The sequence below is a fragment of the Sclerotinia sclerotiorum genome, genomic scaffold (assembly GCF_000146945.2).
Source record: "Sclerotinia sclerotiorum 1980 UF-70 scaffold_3 genomic scaffold, whole genome shotgun sequence".
Classification (NCBI taxonomy): domain Eukaryota; kingdom Fungi; phylum Ascomycota; class Leotiomycetes; order Helotiales; family Sclerotiniaceae; genus Sclerotinia; species Sclerotinia sclerotiorum.
In genome coordinates this window covers 805,777-827,189 of record NW_001820833.1, presented here as the reverse complement: position 1 = coordinate 827,189, position 21,413 = coordinate 805,777, and the positions used below count along the sequence as shown (strand labels likewise).

Here is a 21,413-nt window from a genome sequence, read left to right as displayed (position 1 = left end):
TATAGCAACACACAATTCCGCCATTCTATTCCTTTCTGACATACATGCAATTTGTCTGAGGAATCCTTCTCTACCCAACCAGGAGTAATAGTTTGAATAATGAAAGATGGGAGATCTCCAGGGAAGATTCATTATCTCACATCATCCCGTACTTTGAAGAATTCACATAGAATACTCGGTAAAATTGAAGATATGAGATGAAAGATCTTTTATCCTCAATGAGAGTTCCTCTTGTCTCTCACTCACCATTGCAATACTTGGAAGTGGCGAGTTAAGTAGATTAATTCCACCGTTCCTGTGTTCAGTGTGACATGAAGTAAATTACCCGAAACACACCTAGTTCGCTTGCATTTGAGGAAACATTTCCATGCTGACAGAAAATGTGTTGTGATAATTAGTGCTATATTCTAAAAAAGGAGAATAATCATAACTCCTTGTAGCTTAAAAGTAATCATGTTCTAAAATTAAAACCTCAATTTCGATGTAATTACTCACTAATTCACCATGTTTGTTACAATCACACGAATATATACGAATTTTCTTAGATCGATTTCTAAAATGCAACTGAGATCTTGACTATCAATCGGCTCCTTAGGCTTTAGACACCGCATCAAATTCTTCAATATTCCATTCATCTTTGACAATTAAATAGCATTTCAGGCATAATCTAAAACTTTAAACGCAGTATTTTTTATATACGCCTCGCATCGCGTGCGCCACTCAAACTTTTTCCTTCTTCCAAAACCTCGCTCCCAGCCCGATCAATCCACAAGCAGCACTCACTCCCGTAAAAACGATTACCGCCCCATAGTCAGTCGCATAACCACCTCCCACACCTTTCAAACCTCCATATCGAATGAGGCATTCGGTAACTGGTCCACATACCACACTTCCAACGCCTCTACCTGCACTAAATAACCCCATCAATACACCAAACCCGGCATTCTCATCTGCGCGTTGGACTTCTCTTATCATACCTGCCCAGATGGCACTCCAACCTCCAGCAAAGATTCCATAAATAATAGTAAACATAACTAGAGATGGGAGGGAAGTGGATATACCCCATAACAGGAATACAGATAGGGCTGAGAAGGTAGACGAGAGAAGTACGACAGTGGTTATATGTCTGATGTCTGAGAGATGGCCTAGCGAGATAGCGCCAATTACGGAAAATGAATTCAGGAGTGCGATTAGTGCGGTGCCGAGAATGGGAGAGAAGGAAAGCGAAGCACTAAAGGATGAAAGATAAATGGCAGGTGCGAAGAAACCAAGCGAGGTCAAAATATTGGCGATCTGCAGGAACCAGAAAATGGGTGATCTGAGGAAAGTATAGCTTGGTACTTTTGAGGGCGGTTGGCTGGAATACGCCACTGGAATTCTTGGTTTAATGTAATAGATCAAAGGGCAACATAAAATAAACATAATGACAGCCCAAATTCGAAGGGTACTGCGGAATCCGTATCTATCAACAAGATACGACAGAAGAAACGGAAAGATGAGACCAGACGTTCCAACACTGTCGAAGTTAGCTAGATTTAGGGCTGAAGTGGCATTAAATGCTCACCCTGACCACATAACGCCAAGCGCAAGACCCTTTCGCCTAACTACCACCAGATTAAAAAATCAGTATTTGTAGGATAGAAAAGGGTTCTCAAGAGTTCGGAAAATAAAGGGGACAGAGGAAAAGAAATCTAAACAGAATTAGAAATCAAAAGAGTAGTAAATGTTTGAAGAAAATTAAACATCCAAACAAGCTGGACTTGGAGCAAGGCTGGAAGTTGAACAGCGTTGGACACTGAAAAGAGTCGTGCATTGAGTTAAAGTTGTAAATTGAAGAACTAATTACGTACCAAACCATTGATCGAGATAAAACATTGTTGGAGAGTATGAAAGACTACCTCCAATAGCATACAAAACTCCCTGTGTGATAATGAGATGCCAGATCTGCGTGGCGAAACTAGCTGCAACAAGCGCTATCAGTATGATCACAAGACCCACTACCGACGACGGCCGGCGAATTGGTGGAAAGGTCTCCAGAACGTAGAGTGAAATCGGAGCAAAAAGATACACTGATAACGCCTTGTGAGTATTTATCAATAAGGAGAAAAGGGCCCCGTTTCGTCAAATCAAAGAGAGCGTAAGAATAAACGTACTGATTCCAGTAGCACAAGTTCCGGTAATAGCTATAGCGTTTGCATGCTTATCAAAAGGCGGATGAGTGGAGTAGTACGTCTGGAAAACTCCGAAAGCAAAAGGAAAACCTATTTAATTGTCAGTCCAAGAGACATGTCAATGTTTGGTTTTGATTGAATCCATAACGTTTTTCCTGCCGTAGGGATTTGAATGTCCAATTCCGTCTGAATAGCAAGTGATGGTGCCGGACTGCATGAAACAGATCACCTACCCCAGATCAATGCCTCGAAAACAAAACATGCCGCCAAAAATAGCCAAGCATCTCTACCTCCATCTGCTCTTGGAATATTGCTTTCTGTATTTTCTAGGCCAGCGGTTCCTTCCTCTATATTTCGAGTGCTCTCATTTGAAAGTGGAATGTCAAAGGCTGTGAGTGACGCTTGAACTCTGAAATCATCAACACCAGAGCGGTTGGACTTCTCCAAAGGTAGATCTGTGGATGAATACGCCATAAGTGAAGGAGAATGACAACTTGTAAGGGAACACGAATTTATTGCGAAGTTGTGGCGTGAAATATAGAAGTTGAGAAGCGGGATAAATTTTCAACGCTACGGCAGACAGTGCAAGCATGAGTGAATATATTAAGATGGTCGATGCCTTGTTGTCAGAGAACCTGACTACCGGTCCACTGTGTTCGACATGCATCGCACCTTCTCTTCTCGGTAACATCCTCTCGCTAAATACTTTGTCCACCAACTTGATGGTTACGCAAATTCAATTCCTGAAGTTGGAAACCATGCATCTGCATGAGCGACATCATAGCCTTGCGAGTTTGACGGGTTCCATTAGTCGCAAATGAATGTGATTAAACTTTCGGCTAGAGGTGGAACCCATCAGCTAATTTTCTTTGGAGCACGATCTGTTGCAATGCATCGATTCCCAGGTAGTAAACTAATCCTTAAAGTCGGGTTAGTAATTGTCAATATGTTCAGCAAGTACGGCTTCAGGCGAAGGAATATCGTAATGTGACTTGGGTACATAAAATTCCTGTGTCTTTTCACTTTAACTTTATCGAAAACTTGTGCAATTTACCCCCAACTGCAGGAGGTGCCTCCGTGGCCAGGCCAGCTGATCCCTCGGTCCGTGTATAAATTTCACCCATACCGAGAGTGAAACTACTGAATGTTTGAGTTCGGCCCAGTAGACTTCGAAAGCGAATACCGGTAGAGTGGTTCATCAAACATTGTGATAAACCTAGCGAATAGATCTTCGCAAGCAGAGCAATCTCTAGTGGACGGATTCGTCGTGTAATATCGGAGAGCCCTACCCCGGAAGATTTGTTGGCGACCTGTTAGCTTCTCATATCGTATGGTTCAATCGCAAACCAGTGGGAGCCGAGTTGAGAAATGAAAGCCCGACTCATGTGCAGCAGATGTGCTCTGGACGCAAGATAATGGGGTGATACCACCCTAGCTGCAGCAGCCCTCCCAGTATTGGTTTTCCACATGAGAAACTGTCACATCTTTCAGCACCAGCCTGCCTCAGGCGAGAAGTGTGATATTTTCTATCAGTGTTAAACTATGGTGGACGTTGTTTCTTCAATGGCAGCTCCATGCAGCGGGGAAGCATATCTATCCGCCATCCCCCGAGTGTCAATACGAGCTTTCCCCAGCCATATCGCGATTCCCAAAACAGACGAATCTTATCATGTCAGACACATATGACAGGCTTATTCAATAGTGATATGGACCGATGTAACGGTAACTTACCTGTTGGTTGTTGGTTAGTGCTCGACGATGTTGTTAGGAATCCTATTTGCTCCCAGATTAGGTGTGATGCACGGCTAATATTACTTAGTGGGTCTGATTTCAAGTCCCTGGCTGGCTATAATATGATACTCCCCAAATCGCAAAGTTCGGCATTTCTCGAGAGGGTGTCGGGCTACAATGTTGAAGAAATTCCGAAACATCATACCAGCAACGCCAGCAAAATCACACTTTACTGTTTGTGCATTATACCTCGCTGCTGCGTGCGAATAGACCTCGAATCCGGTAGCTCTGGCCGCAATTATATCTACTCGGTATGTGGGTGTAAGGCGTCTTCCAAATTAACATTGGTCCGACAATGGGGGGCAATAAAAGCCCATCTTTTGCTTCACTTTGGTCGTGGTGGGGAGTTGAGAATTTGACGAGCTGATTATGGTTGGCTCACCTTACCTTCACAGATTGCTGCCAGCGATAGTGGAAATTTACTATGACTGTGCTTACCTCGAATCATTTTTCTCGCTGTGGTAGAATTCTGAGAGCCACTAGGTGTCCCAAAAAGCCCAATCTAGATAAACTCCTTCGGATTCAGAACAGAAGTTGAATTTACATGACATTCTGTGCTTGAAAAGTTGGGACCTCAAAGATTACGTTTTTCGGCACGAGTGAAGAAGCTTCGGTCGCATTATCCAACAGTAGACGGCTGTGGTGCTAGCCGAGTGTGGCCAATAGGGCTACTTCAAGGCGCCAAGAAAGGTTTCAGGAGCTTAGACATAGCTAGAGCTAGTAGGCATGAGCTCAGCCGGGTTGAGAAAATGCCTCGGCGACTTAACTGCCGTCGGATTCAGTAAAAGTATCAAGTATCCAGCACAAAGAAGCAAATCGGTCAGACATTTGTCTCCCGAACACGTTCAGCACGAAACGGCTGGAACAGCTTCTTTGCTGCCGAAACATGGCCGACGAACAGCCCGCTACTTGGTCGATGGTTATAGCCTCTAACCACCCAATAACGGAGAGCAAGCACTGGGGTTAATAAGATTAATTTCACGGGAAACTTTGATAGAAGAAGACGACTCAATTAGAACGATACATTGCTATATAATCAGAAGCTCCTAAAAGAAGGCTTGGTAAAAGGCATATGTACAAACAGATTTCTTTGCTCAAAATTCAGTCTATGTTAACAAATATTTTGAAGGGATAGTTCGTAATAGTAAAAAACGCAGACCAAAACGCCTTTTCATTAGGAAATTCAAAAATAACTGGTAGAGGAACAATCTGGCAAAAGGATAATCTAACCCTATCTTAAATACAATTTTCGCTTATAAACTCCGGCGAACTCTGGTCCGTCATCATGGTCTTCCAATTGCATGAGATTGATTCCAGACTACTTGGACCTGCAAGGCTACGGTGTCACTGGTCCAATCTCATGCATACATTTTCATTAACCATCACCAATCTAACAGGCCGGAATAGCAGCCGCAAGATCTCCAATCCTGGCATTTTATTAAATGCTCTCTTGACTGTGATACCTAATTGGTATATTATTTAAGCAGTCTTCTTCCATTGACTGTAGACACCGATCAAACTGCTCACAGTTCCTGCCAATCCAACAATACCATCGTCGAAACTAGCCAAGCCTATGGCGGAACTGGGAACTGTGATGTCGCATAGGTCCGATAAGAGTTGCATATTTATTGCAGCGCGTTCCCTATAACGAGAAATTAGCAACAAGAAAACTGCCTTCACATTTGAGGAATAACTCACTTCTCTATTCTCTTGCTAGTCACGACACCTTCCCCATCCTTCTTATCGATCCTCGCAGATTGCTGGCGAAGATTGTACAAAGAGTACATTCCAGATGCCGTGCTAAACAGCAGTCCCATCAACCAAAATCTATAAGCCTCCTTCTGTATCCTCTTGGCTGATGGACTTTTTCTAATGCCCGCAGCATCCAACACCGTAAGGGCGTCAAAGGTTAAATAACCGGCATATCCCAGTTGTCTTCCCACAGCACAGTACCTGATTACCGGATCAAGACTCTTAGAATCCGCAGCGATAGCAGCTGCTTTCAAATGCTCGACATTCTTGCCAAACCGCATTAATTTACGTGCAAGTCCAAATTGCTTTTTGATGGCTTCGAAAGGAGCAATTTCGCTGGAGGTTCCATTGGTACGAAGGAGATACCAGGCATAGAATCGGGAAAAGTATTGGAGGGTTCGGAGGAGCTTATCGCGACCGACGGTTGATGCGACGAATTTGAGGTAATGGGCGACGGTTGGGTGGTAGATTAGAGTATCGGCAACCATCTTGATGATTCACGTTATGGATTATGGAACAGAAAGAGTGTATTGAGAAAGAGACAGGAGATCGGCTAGATTATGAAGTTGGAAAAGAAAACGGCTTCTGGAAGCATGAGATGATGATGAGACGGCTCGTGAAAGGGATATGGCTATTGCTATCCTAATGCCTCGGCAGTCGTGTATGGGGAATCCTTGACCCCATTAGGTAAATGTGTGCCTTATAACTAAGGCATATATACAGGCACCATGAAGGCACATGAAGGCAAGTCACGCTTTGTATACTCACTTGGGTGCATTTCATTTTTGGGAGCTTGAGTTTTGGTTCATTACCTAGGTAATCTTGGACTCTTCTTTCTTCCATTCCTTTTAATCACTGACTTGGAATTGAACAACATTGTAACCTTTTACTTGGTCTTTACGTACTCTATCTACCCTCTTCTTTCCCCGCCTCGATCTTGCATTTGCCTGTAGTGGTAATCAAGCGCCGGAAACTCATAACATGCCAGAAATCGCCGAAGGTAAACCACAAACCTCGTCCTGTTACTCACAAGATACGATAATATACTAACGCAAACTCACAGTTGCGCGAGCCGTGCACCACATACGAAAAAACCTCGTTGGTAAAACGTTGGCCATCGTGAAAGCTCAAGATGACGCCAATGTCTTTGGCAAGGTCGGGACAAGTGCTGCCGAATTCCAAAAAGCATTGACTGGGAAGAAAGTAGTAGGCACTGGACAGCAAGGCAAATATTTCTGGTTGGACCCATTCTAGATCCCGCAAAATGCAGCGCTAAGCTGTTGACAGGATGATTATGTCCTCGCCGCCACATCCGGTATTTCACTTCGGCATGACGGGTATGAATATAATTAAATGTATAATTTGACCAAGTGCTGAGAGATATAGGATGGTTTCACATTCGAGGGCAGGATACTTATTACTACAGATCGAAAGATGAGGGTGAAAAGGAGGTTTGGCCACCAAAGTTCTCAAAGTTTTCACTACAAACTGCAGAGGAACCAAAGGTCGATGCTGCATTCACAGATTCGCGGAGGTTTTCGAGAATCAGACTAGTAGATTGTGTTGCTGGAGCCATTCGAAACACGACCCCTCTCAAAGAAAATGGCCCAGATCCTGTAATCGACAAAGATATCCTTACAGCTGAGTGGCTCGAGCAGAAGCTGAACAAGAAACAAGTGCCTATAAAGGCATTGTTACTTGACCAAGCGAACATTAGCGGGATTGGGAACTGGGTCGGGTCAGTCATCTTTATATCCACTTCAATCTCTAATTTTTGAGACCCAGTCTTTTTTACTCGACTCATACAATCTAATCTTAATAGCCCAATTATGCTAATGTCACTTGCAGCGACGAAATATTATACCGCGCAAGACTTCATCCTGAGCAATATAGCAATACATTCAGTTCTGAAGAGATCAAGCGATTGCATGCTTCGATGATGTACATTTGTCAAACAGCGGTAGACTTGTTGGCAGACTCGTCCAAGTTTCCCGATGATTGGATGTTTAAGCATCGATGGGGAAAGGGAAAGAAAGATGGCCCGACAGCGTTACCAAATGGGGAGAAAATTACATTTCTTACCGTTGGTGGACGAACGTCTTGTGTGGTGCCAAGTGTACAGAAGAAAACGGGGCCCGTCGCCGGCGATATAAAGAAAGGAAATGGATCCGGTGATGGTATGACCTCCGAGGATATTCCAGTGAAAAAACAAAGCTCGAGGAAGAGGAAGGCCGCTATGGTATCCACGAACTTCGAAGAGTTTGATGAAGATGCCACAGACCCAAAAAAGTCAAAAGCAAAGGCTCAGAAATCCACCCAAGTGAAAGAAAAGATTTCGGGTGATGGTGCGGGGAATATCGCCACGAAGGCAGTCAAGCTGACTAAGAGGAAGACGTCAAAATCTACCGAATCAAAGGCGATGGAGGGCATTGCACCAGTTCAACCAAGGCGTAGATCTGGTCGTCATGTGAAGACTGATGGCGTCCAGGATTGAGGTTATTGAATGGTATCTCCTTTGAGATGATGTATAACAGTTACATAGTACTGTAACAACTAATGGGTGTTTAATTCTTACGATATCCGGGGTATTATGCCATTCCATGTGCGAATCTTGGCTGGATTTTATCTACTTCTTTATACTTCTGATGGCTGCTTGCTTGGTCGTCTTTATGCTCCGACACATTCTTACTGTCTCCGGTCAATGTCTCCGGAATGCGTAGCCACTCTCCGAATCTGACAGCCAAAATAAGAAAATGACGCTTGAAGAATCGCTTTCACATGTTCATTATATTGAAGCAAATGAATTGATATTCATCAGCTAAACGTGGGCTTCCAATCAGAAAGTTCTATCTCGGATGTTCTTGACACCCGCTAAGGCTAATGCCCGAACTATTCATGAGGAATGGGGGTCGGCTATGTACTCGCGCAGCGTATTCGGTTTTTAGTGCTTAGGAGAGCGGTGGAGACAACACCGGTAAGGCTGATGTAGGGAATCAATCAAATTCTCCAAACGCCACATTTATTAAAGTGGATATTGACAGAACTAAAATACTTGTCTAATTCCTTAGCAATCTTAGTTTCTTGGAATGTGGACTGGGAGTGGAAATAGTAAACCACTTGAGTTCTTATCACTCGGATACGGGAACTTTTCCTGCCGGCCACCGGTGAGAGCCTAACGCCACCCCACACACTTTATCAATCGACGAACTTATCTACCAATCACACACGCAAGCTCAAGCTTCCTTCATGTAAGCGAGGATGTTTGAAAACAAATAATTCCAGTGAGCATTCTCATTGGTTCCACTCGGAAGACGCTTACATCATGAAATCTCTCCGCTGTATGTGCGGCGGAATTTATGCGTTTCAAGCTGACGGGCGATAATTGGAACGAACTTTTCTGCAATCAACTTATATAATGAAACCTGCACATATCTCACTCCTTTACTAATACAACTTTGAGCTGTTCCTTTACAGTCAAATTCAATTCTTTACGCACTTACGATCGCGTATAATAATATTTAATTCTTACTTTTTTTTTAATCTGAATTCAGTCAATCTGCTGCTGGTCGAAAAAAGGGCACAATATGGCCACGTCGGCGCCTTTTGGGGTTCTACCTCAAAGTGAGGCTGTTGCTGAGAAAGTGGATGAGGTTATCGAGGAAAAAGCAGGCCGAAATGTCGGTCATGAAGGGAAAGATAGTGACACAGAATCCTCGACTTTAGACTCCTCGGGGGAAAGGGAAGATGCTGCCATTCGTACACTTGCGAGGCAAATTACACAGAGATCTATGGAAGGTGTTCAAGATCATAATATCAACCCATTTCTTGGATCAAATGACCCTAAACTCGATCCATCATCAGAGAAGTTCAGTCCTAGGGCATGGACAAAACACCTCGTCCAAATTCAATCTCGAGATCCTGAAAGATATCCCAACAGGACGGCAGGAGTCGCCTATAGAAACTTGAACGCTCATGGATTTGGTGAAGCAACCGACTATCAAAAGACTTTTGGCAACTACCCACTGGAAATTATCGGCCTGGGGAAGAGGGCTCTTGGACTCAGCAAACCAACTAAGATCCAGATTTTAAGAGATTTCGACGGGCTTGTTAGAAGTGGAGAAATGCTTGTTGTGCTTGGTCGACCTGGATCTGGATGCTCAACTTTATTAAAGACAATATCTGGAGAGACATCGGGATTCTACGTTGATAAGAACACATATATTAATTACCAGGGGATTCCAATGGAAACTATGCACAACGATTTCAGGGGGGAGTGCATATACCAAGCGGAGGTTGATGTACATTTCCCTCAATTGACTGTGGCACAAACATTATCATTTGCAGCTAAGGCTAAAGCCCCTCGGAATCGCATACCTGGTGTTACAAGAGAGCAGTACGCTGATCATCTTCGAGATGTCGTAATGGCAACTTTTGGACTTTCTCATACATTCAATACAAAAGTGGGTAATGATTTTATCCGAGGAGTGAGTGGTGGGGAGAGAAAGCGTGTCAGTATTGCGGAAGCTGCTTTGGGAGGAAGCCCCCTCCAGTGCTGGGACAACAGTACAAGAGGTTTAGATTCTGCGACGGCATTGGAGTTTGTCAAGACTCTTAGGAACTCCACCGAAATGACTGGATCCACAGCTGTGGTAGCCATTTATCAGGCTTCTCAATCAATCTATGACCTTTTCGACAAGGTATCTGTACTTTACGAAGGAAGGCAAATATATTTTGGTGATATCAATGCGGCGAAGACATTTTTCGTCAATCTGGGATTCGACTGCCCAGCTCGACAGACTACTGCTGATTTCTTAACCTCAATTACATCACCGGCAGAAAGAATTGTCCGACCTGGTTTCGAAGGCAAGACTCCCTACACCCCGGATGAATTCGCCGCAGTTTGGCAAAATAGTGAGGATAGGGCACAATTACTCCGGGAGATCGACCAATTTGACGCCGAATTCCCCATTGGCGGACAAGCCCTTGACGACTTCAAGCATTCGAGGAAAGCAGCTCAGGCTAAGGGCCAACGCATTAAGAGTCCATATACGATTTCACTTCCAATGCAGATCAAGTTATGCGTGGAGCGTGGATTTCAAAGAGTTCGGGGTGATATGACTATTCTCTTATCCGGTCTTATAGGTATGTTCTAGCTCGTAGATATATAGTGAGGCACATACTGACATCAAATATTAGGTCAAGTAATGATGGCTTTGATTCTTGGTAGTGTTTTCTATAACCTCCCGAATGATACCAACAGTCTTTACAGCAGGGGTGCCCTTTTGTTTTTTGCCATTTTGATGGCAGCATTTCAGAGTATGCTGGAAATTCTAACTCTATATGCGCAAAGACCAATCGTTGAAAAACACACCAAATACGCTTTCTATCATCCAGTAGCAGAGGCTTGTGGGTCCATGTTGTGCGACATACCGAATAAAGTATTCACGACTATTGTTTTCGATCTTACTCTTTACTTTATGACAAATTTACGGAGAACCCCCGGGCATTTCTTTGTATTCTTCCTATTTACATTTCTGTGTACTTTGACGATGTCTATGTTCTTTCGTTCCATCGCTTCATTATCACGAAGTTTATCAGAGGTTTGTGCTATTTCTTATACACCCTCATTATTCAATATGCTGACATAAACAGGCAATGGCGCCAGCTGCCATCTTTATCCTTGCTATCGTCACTTACACTGGGTTTGCCGTCCCAATTAGAGATATGCATCCCTGGTTCCGATGGATCAATTATATCGACCCAGTTAGTTACGGTTTTGAGGCTTTGATGATCAATGAATTTCACGGCAGGCGGATTCCATGCTCCGTATTCGTACCCTCCGGCGCGGGCTACACAAATGTTGGCGCTGATGAGAGGATTTGCTCCACCACCGGTGCTGCAGCTGGCGCAAATTACGTTGATGGTGACAGATACATTGAAATCAACTATCGTTATTCTCACACGCATCTCTGGAGGTAAGATTTAATTTCAAACTGGCTTTCGTGACTCTAGCTAACATCGTTGGGCAGAAACTTGGGTGCCATGATCGGCTTTATGTTTCTTGGCTGCGCCGTTTACCTGAGCGCCAGCGAATTCATCTCAGCCAAAAAGTCCAAAGGAGAAGTTCTTCTATTCCGCCGTGGTCGCATACCTTATGTTTCTAAAACATCCGACGAGGAAGCCAAAATGGACGATCGTATGACCGCCGCAACTGTTACCAGAACAAAGACTATCCCAGATGCACCACCGAGTATTCAGAAGCAGACTGCCATATTCCATTGGGACAATGTTAATTATGACATCAAGATCAAGGGCGAACCTAGGAAACTGTTAGATGGAGTTGATGGATGGGTCAAGCCTGGCACTTTGACAGCTTTGATGGTAAGCATTTACAGTATGCTAAGCTTTGCAAAACATTAACTAACTATATCGTCTTAGGGTGTTTCTGGTGCTGGAAAAACAACTCTCCTCGATGTGCTTGCATCCCGTGTAACCATGGGTGTCGTCACTGGACAAATGCTTGTAGACGGCCGTCAAAGAGATCTTGGCTTCCAAAGGAAAACAGGTTATGTCCAACAGCAGGATCTTCATTTGGCTACATCTACTGTTAGAGAGGCACTGGCTTTCAGCGCTGTTCTTCGTCAACCCAAGGCTACTCCACGTGCTGAAAAGCTCGCCTATGTTGATGAGGTCATCAAGGTCTTGGAGATGGAAGAGTATGCTGATGCTGTTGTTGGTGTTCCAGGTGAAGGTACGCACTCGTTCCCGTTTTTACTTAAATTTTCAAATCGTGTCTCACAAGTCATCTAGGTCTTAATGTCGAACAGCGTAAACGTCTCACGATTGGTGTTGAACTAGCAGCAAAGCCGGCTCTTCTTCTATTTCTTGATGAACCCACTTCTGGCTTAGACTCTCAAACAGCTTGGTCTATCTGTGCATTGCTCCGTAAACTCGCAGACAATGGTCAAGCTATCCTTTGCACGATTCATCAGCCTTCTGCCATTCTATTCCAAGAGTTTGATCGTCTATTATTCTTAGCGAAAGGCGGAAAGACTGTGTATTTTGGCGAAATTGGGGACCATTCGAAGGTCTTGACTGATTATTTTGAACGCAATGGTGCTCCTCCTTGTGGAGATCTGGCCAATCCTGCAGAATGGATGCTTGAAGGTGAGGTTTATTACTGAACAGATTATTGTTGAATCCCGCTGACACTAAACGCAGTTATTGGCGCTGCTCCTGGGTCTGACACCTCGATAAACTGGCCAGAAACCTGGAGAAATTCCCCAGAACGTCAGGAAGTAAAGGCGCACCTTGCAGAATTGAAAGCAACTCTGTCTCAAAAGCCAGTCGAAAACGACCCTACGTCACTCGATTCATTTGCAGCAGGTTTTGGAACCCAAATGCAGGTTGTCCTTATTCGAGTGTTTCAACAGTACTGGCGTACTCCTCCTTATCTTTACTCTAAGACTATCCTCTGTACTTGTGTTGTAAGTTATATCTCCATCAAATCATTCATAAGACCATGTAACTAACAATTTGCAGGGCCTCTTCATAGGATTTTCTTTCTGGGACACCAAAACTTCTCTTCAAGGAATGCAAAACCAACTTTTCGCCATCTTCATGCTCCTCACTATCTTCGGTAATCTTGTTCAACAAATCCTGCCCCATTTCGTAACTCAACGTTCTCTCTATGAAGTTCGCGAACGCCCTTCCAAAACCTACTCCTGGAAGGTCTTCATCCTCTCCAACATCATTGTTGAGCTTCCATGGAATACGCTTATGGCCGTCATCATTTTTGTAACTTGGTATTATCCTATTGGACTCTACCGAAATGCCGAAATGACCAACGCCGTCAACGAGCGCAGCGGCCTCATGTTCGCTTTTGTGTGGGCTTTCCTAATGTTCACATCTACCTTCACCGATTTCATCATTGCCGGCATGGAAACTGCGGAAACGGCAGGAAATGTAGCTAACCTCATGTTCTCTCTCTGTCTCATTTTCTGTGGTGTCCTCGCTAGTCCTACTGCTCTCCCTGGATTCTGGATCTTCATGTACCGCGTCTCACCTTTCACATATCTCGTCTCGGGAATGATGGCCACCGGACTTGCCAACACAGAGGTCGTATGCGATTCCATCGAATATCTTCATTTCAATCCTCCTCCTTCAAAAACATGCGGCGATTACCTCAATCCTTATATCAGCGTCGCAGGTGGATATCTGAACAATCCTGAAGCGACTACTAATTGCGAATTCTGTAGTATTCAAGACACGAATGTGTTCTTGGCGGCGGTAAATAGTTATTATGGTGACGTGTGGAGAAATTGGGGCTTGCTGTGGGTTTACATTGCGTTTAATGTTGCAGGCGCTATTGGTATGTATTGGTTGGTGAGAGTACCAAAGGGTGCTAGTCAAGGAGATGATGACGAAAAGAGTGCTAAAAAGGGATGGTTTTCGAAGAAGAAAGCGGATGCTTAGATGGGTGGTAACAGTGCGATTTTCGCGCTGGCGGTTTCAATAGATGGGCAAAACGATGAGGCTTTGGGTGGCCTCATTCATTTGCTATGTTTCGATTTGCTTGGATTCATGACTTTATGAGAAAGCTTGATGCGTTGGGGATAGATTTTTCTCGTGTGGATATGTTTTTTTTACTGGGTTGATTATATAGGAGGGAAAGATGAGTTGAGATGAGAACAGATGAGATGAGAGATGATTGATTATGTTCGTACGTATTATATCCCATATATGAGTATTTGTAATGTTATCCATGGACTTTAGAATAGATTACTTTCTACCACAGTACATAGTATTTATTGAATTGATTCTTTTAATTTCTTGATTTGCTTTCTTCCTATAATTTTGTGATTGTCGTTTGACATTTCTGATCCTGAGATTTCATGTGGGGTGGAGGAAGCCATGCCATGTTTCAATAGAGAACTGATAAGTAGTCTTAATATAAAATAGTAAATAGTAAAAAATAACCCTGCAGGTTGTACATATATTGAAACTCATCAGAAGAAACGAGCATAAAATATAATTAAAACAATCTAAAACATTTTACTATCTACAGGCTACCAACCCACCTCTGTAACTCATGAATTAGCACCTATAGGTATTTATTTGTAGGGAGTATCACTAGGCACTTCAACGTGCAAATACCTACCTACCTAGTAAAATAGCTCAGATAATAAGTGATTTATCTCATTATCTATTTCTCGAGGTAAATAATCATTTATGCTGTAGATACCCATTTTCCAATGATGTCCTAACAACATCATTCCCCCGCCATTCTTGGCTCGCATCCACAATCCATATATATCTCCACATAACCACCAGCCAGCCCCTATGAACGAACACTAAAATAAATGTTCCGCTGAAAATCCATTCTATCTATCTATCAGTGCTCACGAGTAAAATCATCAGCCCCTCCCTCCCTCCTATGGCAAAAACTCAACTTAAAATACCTACCGACCGACAACGAGAAAAAATAGCAAAAGCACGACCAAAACTTCAATGACTTTGATTGTTGCCTACTACTGGAATCGAACCAATGATCTTAGCATTTCATTTACATACAAGTGCTACGCGTTACCACTGCGCCAAGCAGGCTTTGCTTAGAAGTTATCTTCTAGAAGTGGATGTCGACGGGATAGTTAAGGGTGTATATATTATTATTGTGTTTTGGCGGTGGGAAAATGTGTGATGATAATAACGGGATTGGTGGTCATGTGTGGTACGTACTGTAATGCACGGACTATCATGAGAGGTACATTATTTCGGATCCGTACGATTATGTATTCTATATGCGTATGGGCTCTTCCATGATCGTATGGTTCTTGGAGATTCTTAAGTAGATGTTGAGTATTAGATTTATTCTAGTATTATTGTTTATTGGTTTTAGGAAATAGCAACACGTGCACTATTTCCCGCTCTCTGGCACTGATTGGAATATTGTAGTAGCATATATATGTTTCAGCGATCATCTCATCGATTCATAAGACTGCGGTTGATGAAACGAAATACTTCTTAAGTTCCGGACCAGAATGGATCAAGATCCATATCTGAGTAGTCCTCGAACTGCAACTCCATGTGCTAAAGTCAGCTGCCAGGCTTGAGAACCTCGGATCCGGACATGATAGTATAATCCATGGAATGATACTTTATGCGAGGAAGAAAAACATTAAGGTATACTGCTGTGCATTTTTGCTTTCTATGGGATAAGTTTTCATAGATGCAATTCCTGTTCAGGGAGATATTCCGGGCGAAAGGTAGCTTGGATAACAACCTGGGTGTTAAATCAGATCGGCTAATTATTGAGAAGCCATGATATTTAAAAGGTAGGGTTATAATTGGCATTTACGGTAGCTACAGTAGTATCTCCGTTGCAGTGACGTTATCTATTGTCATTGACCCTCTGTCTCTCCCAGCGTCTAATATTCTGGACTGCAATCCACCAGTGCATCTCGAATCTCGATGTATTGGATTCTTGAAATCATCATGAACAAGGTATGGGTTGAGTAATTAATCTACTTCTAAGGATGTTTAACTCTTCAAATATAGAAATTTTTGTTCAGAACTGCTAGTCGGGGTTATTAGACATCCCCGAACGATACTTTACGTGTTTCTTCTTAGGGCGTTGTGGGCACTATATATGATTCATATCATTGGCGGGAGTCTTGCAGGTCTGTCTAGGGCTAAATAGTCTTCATACACATATCATTTTTTTTATTGTCATTCCCGTGGCATATAACAACTGCAAAATCTCATCTCTTTGATTAGGATGAAAAAATTTGTATCAATTCTTTGAGCTGGCAAGATAGCTTCGTGGATCCGGGGCTGATATTACCGAGCAGAGCAGAGTAGTTGAAAATCTGATCAAGGATGTCGAAGCTGGGGTATACTATTGTAAACTCCTCCAGAAAACATGCTGTTGAAAATGATCATGAACATAGGCATTGCTACGAAAAAGAAGTGTGATGTGGTGTATGTTTGTACAGAATGATACACTGAAGATTCTTGATCCAAAACTCGCCCTCTCCCGGATTTTCTAGTGTATTTCCGATAATTGTGAGCTCCGATGAACATACTCAGCAGGTTTGCATAGAAATTCAAGCTGGGTCTGAATGAAAAGACGAAATTGTGGATTGTTGGGTATTTCTTCCGGAAAAAGTATAATCTTAGGTAAATGTGTCCACGAAACCGGTGTCTCTAGTTGCTTGATTGGTACTTAATGCTACTTCTACATATTCTACTCTCGAAAATCGACTTCGGTGTAACTTTGCTGGGCTTCGCCCGTGTACTATTTGAAGTTTGTAGGAAACGAAGTAAAATTAGGTCAATCGAGTATTCGTGTTGTGTACAGGATTGCGTGGTTTGTTCTCAGCTCTTCTTTGCTTTTACGAGTCGTGATAGGTTCTATTCTTTGCTAGTGGAGGAATAATTTGTGTGACAGCTTTTTTCCATGCGATTCATTTTGGATCACATAGATTTTTAACATGGATAAGGGTATAGCAGCTCCAGGAATCATTATCCAGGCCCCTCCCCGTCGTCATCCAATTTAATGGTGTGGTGTTTTTACTGCTGGGGGTAGAATCATTGCAGCATTCTTCGATAATTTGAGCCCTGATACTCTGGTCACTACTGCCGAACGAGGTTGCGACTTAATGCTAATTATTGCGACGCCATGAATCCCCAACGACATTCCTCGGCCGTAGACAAAATAGTAGACATCCAATAATCCGGATTGCAGTCCAACAATGAAATGAATTCTGAATCTTGGATTTGATTGGAAGATTTAAATCATTTGGGATGTTTGAAGTGTACTGAGATGTTACATTTCCTTAACATATTGAGAGTTTATATCTAGTGTTTTAGTCCAGACTATTAGTTTCGATTATTCCTTTTGTGCATTTTCGATATACGCACTGATTTCCGGTGTATATGTCAAATTTAACAGCAAGTCTCGTATATTTTGAAGTAAGAACCGTCTTCTATCAAGAATAATGTGCTTTTCATTGTATCATGGCTTGAAAATATGGGTTGACGGATATTCTTGGCAAGATAATCGCGAGGAACCAGGTGCATGAGCTTCTCTGCATGATACAGTCGATTTTATGATAATTCATACGTTTCCTCTTTTTGCACTTCCGATACTGTCTGGGATAGATATAGCATAGTTGCACTGTTTTGATGGTTATTCTCAAGAAACCTTAATGGCAGTGGCACGAAAGCTCAATACCAAGATCTCTCATACTCATTTGTACATCGGATAATGTGTGAATTTGGATCTCAGGTAGTGGTATATCACTATATGTGCTAAGTATAGTTTAAGTATTTAACTATCCTGTATGACCGTACAACTAGCACGCTTAGGGGGAACACTATGTTAGGCACCGCGCAAATTCTTTCAAGATATTACACTATAATCGGAAAAATATTAGATCAGGAATATTTGAATGGCAAATCAACAAGGGATGAAGTCCATGTCCCGCAAAAATATACCAGCCTCATCGATAAATTTCCATCTTGGATATTGAATGATAAAAGGCTGAATAGCTCTTTCAAGAGGTAATGAAGCAAACGGGCTGAAGAAAGTGTGAAGAAAACTCAACAAGCTCTAAAACGAGATATAGCAAGTTCTTGTTTGCAGCTTTGGAGCGCATACGAGAGATACTGCCCATTTGTTGAGATTGGCATAAAGTTACAAAAAGGAGGGGCTTTCAAAAAAGGATTCGGATTAGCAATGGTATCGAAGCTATAGGCTGAAAGAGGATAAACAGAAGCTGAAGACTGGCGTCAGGATTTCTGAGATTGACCGTCGACAATTGGATAAATACTCTGCCATTATCGAGCCTTCTGGTATTATTTTTCTGCTCAGGGAACTTCTCAGGTCGTACATATACTTAGATGTCGTAGGTAAAGCCATCGGAGAATTTTCGCCCAACTTGCTATCCTACCGGACTAGATGAAAAATACATCTATACTACTCAAGAAATTTCTCGAAGAAAACTTGGGCAATAACGACTATCAAGAGCGAAGACAGACCAAACAAAAACGCGGATATGCTTAATGCTCAAGCCGTCTACTGCCACAACTAGATGGCATCACAATGGCCAAGACTAGGATTTATTTTAGAAGCTGTTCAGTATAAACTTTATACTTCGCGTTCAGGTGGGTGTAAGAAGAAAGCGCACAGAGAGCCAGATACTGAGATATGAGAGAGACCGTTAGGTTCACTCAATTTTTTATGCTACGCTGAAGGAGTATGTGTTTTGCTCGAAATGTAAGATATTACCATTGGCTGAGCGTATGCACATGAAAATAAATACCAGGAAATCTGGTTGAAGTTCAAGGGTTGGTGTATCATGTATCATGTATCAAGTATCAAGTATCAAGTATCAAGTATCAAGTATCAATCAGAGACAAATAGTATTATAAATAAGAAATCAATAACAAGGAATCTACAATGGATATTCCCGAAGTCGTTAAAGATACAAGATAACTAACTTGAAGCTAGATCTGCAACCTACCTACTAATTCACCCCTCCCACGTGATCAACGGCCAACCTTCCCCATCCAAACATTTCCCCTTGCACCCCACCACGCACGCCCTGAATTCCCACCACGTCATTGGTTTCAACCATATCGAACTTCTTCTGAAAAGTCTCTGACATCGTGTAAATATCCGCATGTAAGAGTCATTCAGTACAGGACTCATCATCTATTTCTTATTAAGATTATTTTGTAAGATTATCTCGGTAGGTTATAGATTCCCAATCGATGTTTCCTCTTTATTATAAATTGCTGATTGCTTGCTGAAAAGAAGGATTAAAAATTACATTTGATTTGTATATTGACTTTTTCGGTTTCTATACACCTAGTCGTTTTTCCTCTGCGAATATCAATTAGCCATCAACCATAAGGTTACCAGGTTACCCGACATCTCAACCTAAAAAACTAAACACCAATTCACGCAACCACACATCAAAATGACCATAACACTCCACCTCGTCCGCCACGCCCAAGGTTTCCACAACCTCAGCACAAAAAACCACTCGATGCCCGACCCGCTGCTCACCCCACTGGGAAAAACCCAATGCGAAACCCTCTCCCAAATCTTCCCTACAAAAACAATAACCCATCTCATCGCCTCCCCACTCCGTCGCACCCTCTACACAGCGCTCTATTCCTTCCCTACCTTCATCACCACAGGCTCAAAAGTAATCGCTCTCCCCGAACTCCAAGAAACTTCCACTTTACCCTGCGATACGGGGTCTGAACCTGCGGCGCTCGCCGAGGAGTTTGCAGGGAGTGTGGATTTGGAGTTGGTGAGTGAGGGGTGGAATAGTAAGACGGGGAGATGGGATGCCAATGCGCCTGCGATTGAGAGGCGGGCGCGGGAAGCGCGGGTTTGGTTGAGGGATCTCGGGAGGGAGTCTGAGAGGCAGGGCGTCTCGGATGTTAATATTGTGGTTGTGACGCATGGGGGTTTTTTGCATTATTTATCTGATGATGTGTGTATACAGATAAGAAAGATTCATATTATTTCCTTTTCTCATCTCCCCCATCCCTATCCCAATCGCACACTCCCTTCCCTTCCACATTCCTTTCCCTTCCACGTTCCTTTCCCTTCCACATTCCTTTCCCTTCCACATTCCTTTCCCTTCCACATTCCTTTCCCTTCCACAAACCAAAATACCCACTAACATCCTCCTCCCCAAAATAGTGGGAAAACTCCACCCTCTTCGTCGGAACCGGCTGGTCCAATACCGAATTCCGCTCCTACAATTTCCGCGACGCGGAATACACTGATAGCAATGCATCGATTGAAGAAACGAGAGAAAGTAGATCGAGGAGAAAGGGAAGTGAAAAATCTCTCTCCGTGGAGGAACAGAGGAATTTGAAATTGGTGGCTGAGAATGGGTGGCAGAAGGATGGGTTTCAGCAGAAGAAGGAAGATGCGGAGGAATTGGCGAAGGGAGTGGAGGTTGTTGCTTAGGGTGTGTAATTGAGGAGATAGATGGATGTATTGGGGGAGGGAATAGGAGGTGGGGTGGATGATGGGATTTGTTTACGAGATTTGGATTTTCTTTTTTTCATCCCCCCCACCCCTTTTTTTTTTTTTCAAAAGAAGGATTTTATATTAGATGAGGCATGGGATATATATCTAGATTTGGATGTAGATGTAGATTCTATTATATCCAAGATAGACTCAGGTACACATGGATGGATAGATAGATAGATGTAGCTAGCAATAGAAAGGTAGATAGGCATATATATTAGGAAACAAGTATCAAGTATAGATGATTAGAATCGAGTTGTGAGTTTAACAGTATTGTAAATTATTATGTTTATACTGTATTTATTCTATCACTTATATTCATAACTTTCCCCTTTTTCAAACACACAACTCTAATCATAATCATACATGAATATCCCACCCCACCCCCATCACAACCCACCCTCCTCAATCCACCCCCTCACCAACCTCTCCCTCTCCTTTTCCCCCTCCCAACCCCCCTCCTTAATCTCCACACTTTTATTGAATCTTTCGTCTATCCATGGAATTCCTTCCATCAGATCTGATAATTCTCGCGCTTGTTGTTTGAAAATATTTTGATCTGCTTCTTTTTTTTCTTTTTCCTTTTCTTTTTGCCTTCGTGTTTGTTTTTGCGTTTGTGTTTGTGTTTGTGTTTGTATCCG

At 42.8% G+C, this 21,413-nt stretch overlaps 6 protein-coding genes and 1 non-coding gene across 7 annotated transcripts; 4 read left to right on the top strand and 3 right to left on the bottom strand.

Moving 5' to 3' along the window:
• Positions 1 to 720: 720 nt before the first annotated feature.
• On the bottom strand, positions 721 to 2,645 carry SS1G_02411 (hypothetical protein; the record flags this gene model as incomplete). Its single annotated transcript, XM_001596145.1, has 5 exons — positions 721 to 1,231; positions 1,565 to 1,604; positions 1,851 to 1,961; positions 2,154 to 2,261; positions 2,405 to 2,645. The coding sequence occupies 5 exons, from the start codon at positions 2,643 to 2,645 to the stop codon at positions 721 to 723; spliced, it is 1,011 nt and encodes a 336-aa protein (XP_001596195.1).
• Positions 2,646 to 3,853: 1,208 nt separating this feature from the next.
• SS1G_02410 (predicted protein) lies at positions 3,854 to 4,929 on the top strand (the record flags this gene model as incomplete). The annotated part of the gene is made up of 4 exons (XM_001596144.1): positions 3,854 to 3,915; positions 3,991 to 4,213; positions 4,529 to 4,682; positions 4,745 to 4,929. The coding sequence occupies 4 exons, from the start codon at positions 3,854 to 3,856 to the stop codon at positions 4,927 to 4,929; spliced, it is 624 nt and encodes a 207-aa protein (XP_001596194.1).
• A 512-nt stretch (positions 4,930 to 5,441) lies between these two features.
• SS1G_02409 (hypothetical protein) lies at positions 5,442 to 6,202 on the bottom strand (the record flags this gene model as incomplete). The annotated part of the gene is made up of 2 exons (XM_001596143.1): positions 5,442 to 5,604; positions 5,661 to 6,202. 2 exons carry the CDS (start codon positions 6,200 to 6,202, stop codon positions 5,442 to 5,444), a joined length of 705 nt encoding a protein of 234 aa, XP_001596193.1.
• Positions 6,203 to 6,695: 493 nt separating this feature from the next.
• Positions 6,696 to 8,208, top strand: SS1G_02408 (hypothetical protein; the record flags this gene model as incomplete). Its single annotated transcript, XM_001596142.1, has 5 exons — positions 6,696 to 6,714; positions 6,778 to 6,920; positions 7,002 to 7,051; positions 7,141 to 7,452; positions 7,563 to 8,208. 5 exons carry the CDS (start codon positions 6,696 to 6,698, stop codon positions 8,206 to 8,208), a joined length of 1,170 nt encoding a protein of 389 aa, XP_001596192.1.
• A 1,090-nt stretch (positions 8,209 to 9,298) lies between these two features.
• Positions 9,299 to 14,189, top strand: SS1G_02407 (hypothetical protein; the record flags this gene model as incomplete). Its single annotated transcript, XM_001596141.1, has 8 exons — positions 9,299 to 10,856; positions 10,911 to 11,030; positions 11,380 to 11,689; positions 11,744 to 12,095; positions 12,153 to 12,465; positions 12,525 to 12,881; positions 12,936 to 13,201; positions 13,257 to 14,189. 8 exons carry the CDS (start codon positions 9,299 to 9,301, stop codon positions 14,187 to 14,189), a joined length of 4,209 nt encoding a protein of 1,402 aa, XP_001596191.1.
• Positions 14,190 to 15,238: 1,049 nt separating this feature from the next.
• SS1G_14701 lies at positions 15,239 to 15,320 on the bottom strand. The gene has a single exon. It is a non-coding gene; the product is annotated as a tRNA-Thr (tRNA).
• A 4,379-nt stretch (positions 15,321 to 19,699) lies between these two features.
• SS1G_02406 (hypothetical protein) lies at positions 19,700 to 20,709 on the top strand (the record flags this gene model as incomplete). Its single annotated transcript, XM_001596140.1, has 2 exons — positions 19,700 to 20,224; positions 20,437 to 20,709. The coding sequence occupies 2 exons, from the start codon at positions 19,700 to 19,702 to the stop codon at positions 20,707 to 20,709; spliced, it is 798 nt and encodes a 265-aa protein (XP_001596190.1).
• Between the last annotated feature and the right edge of the window lie 704 nt (positions 20,710 to 21,413).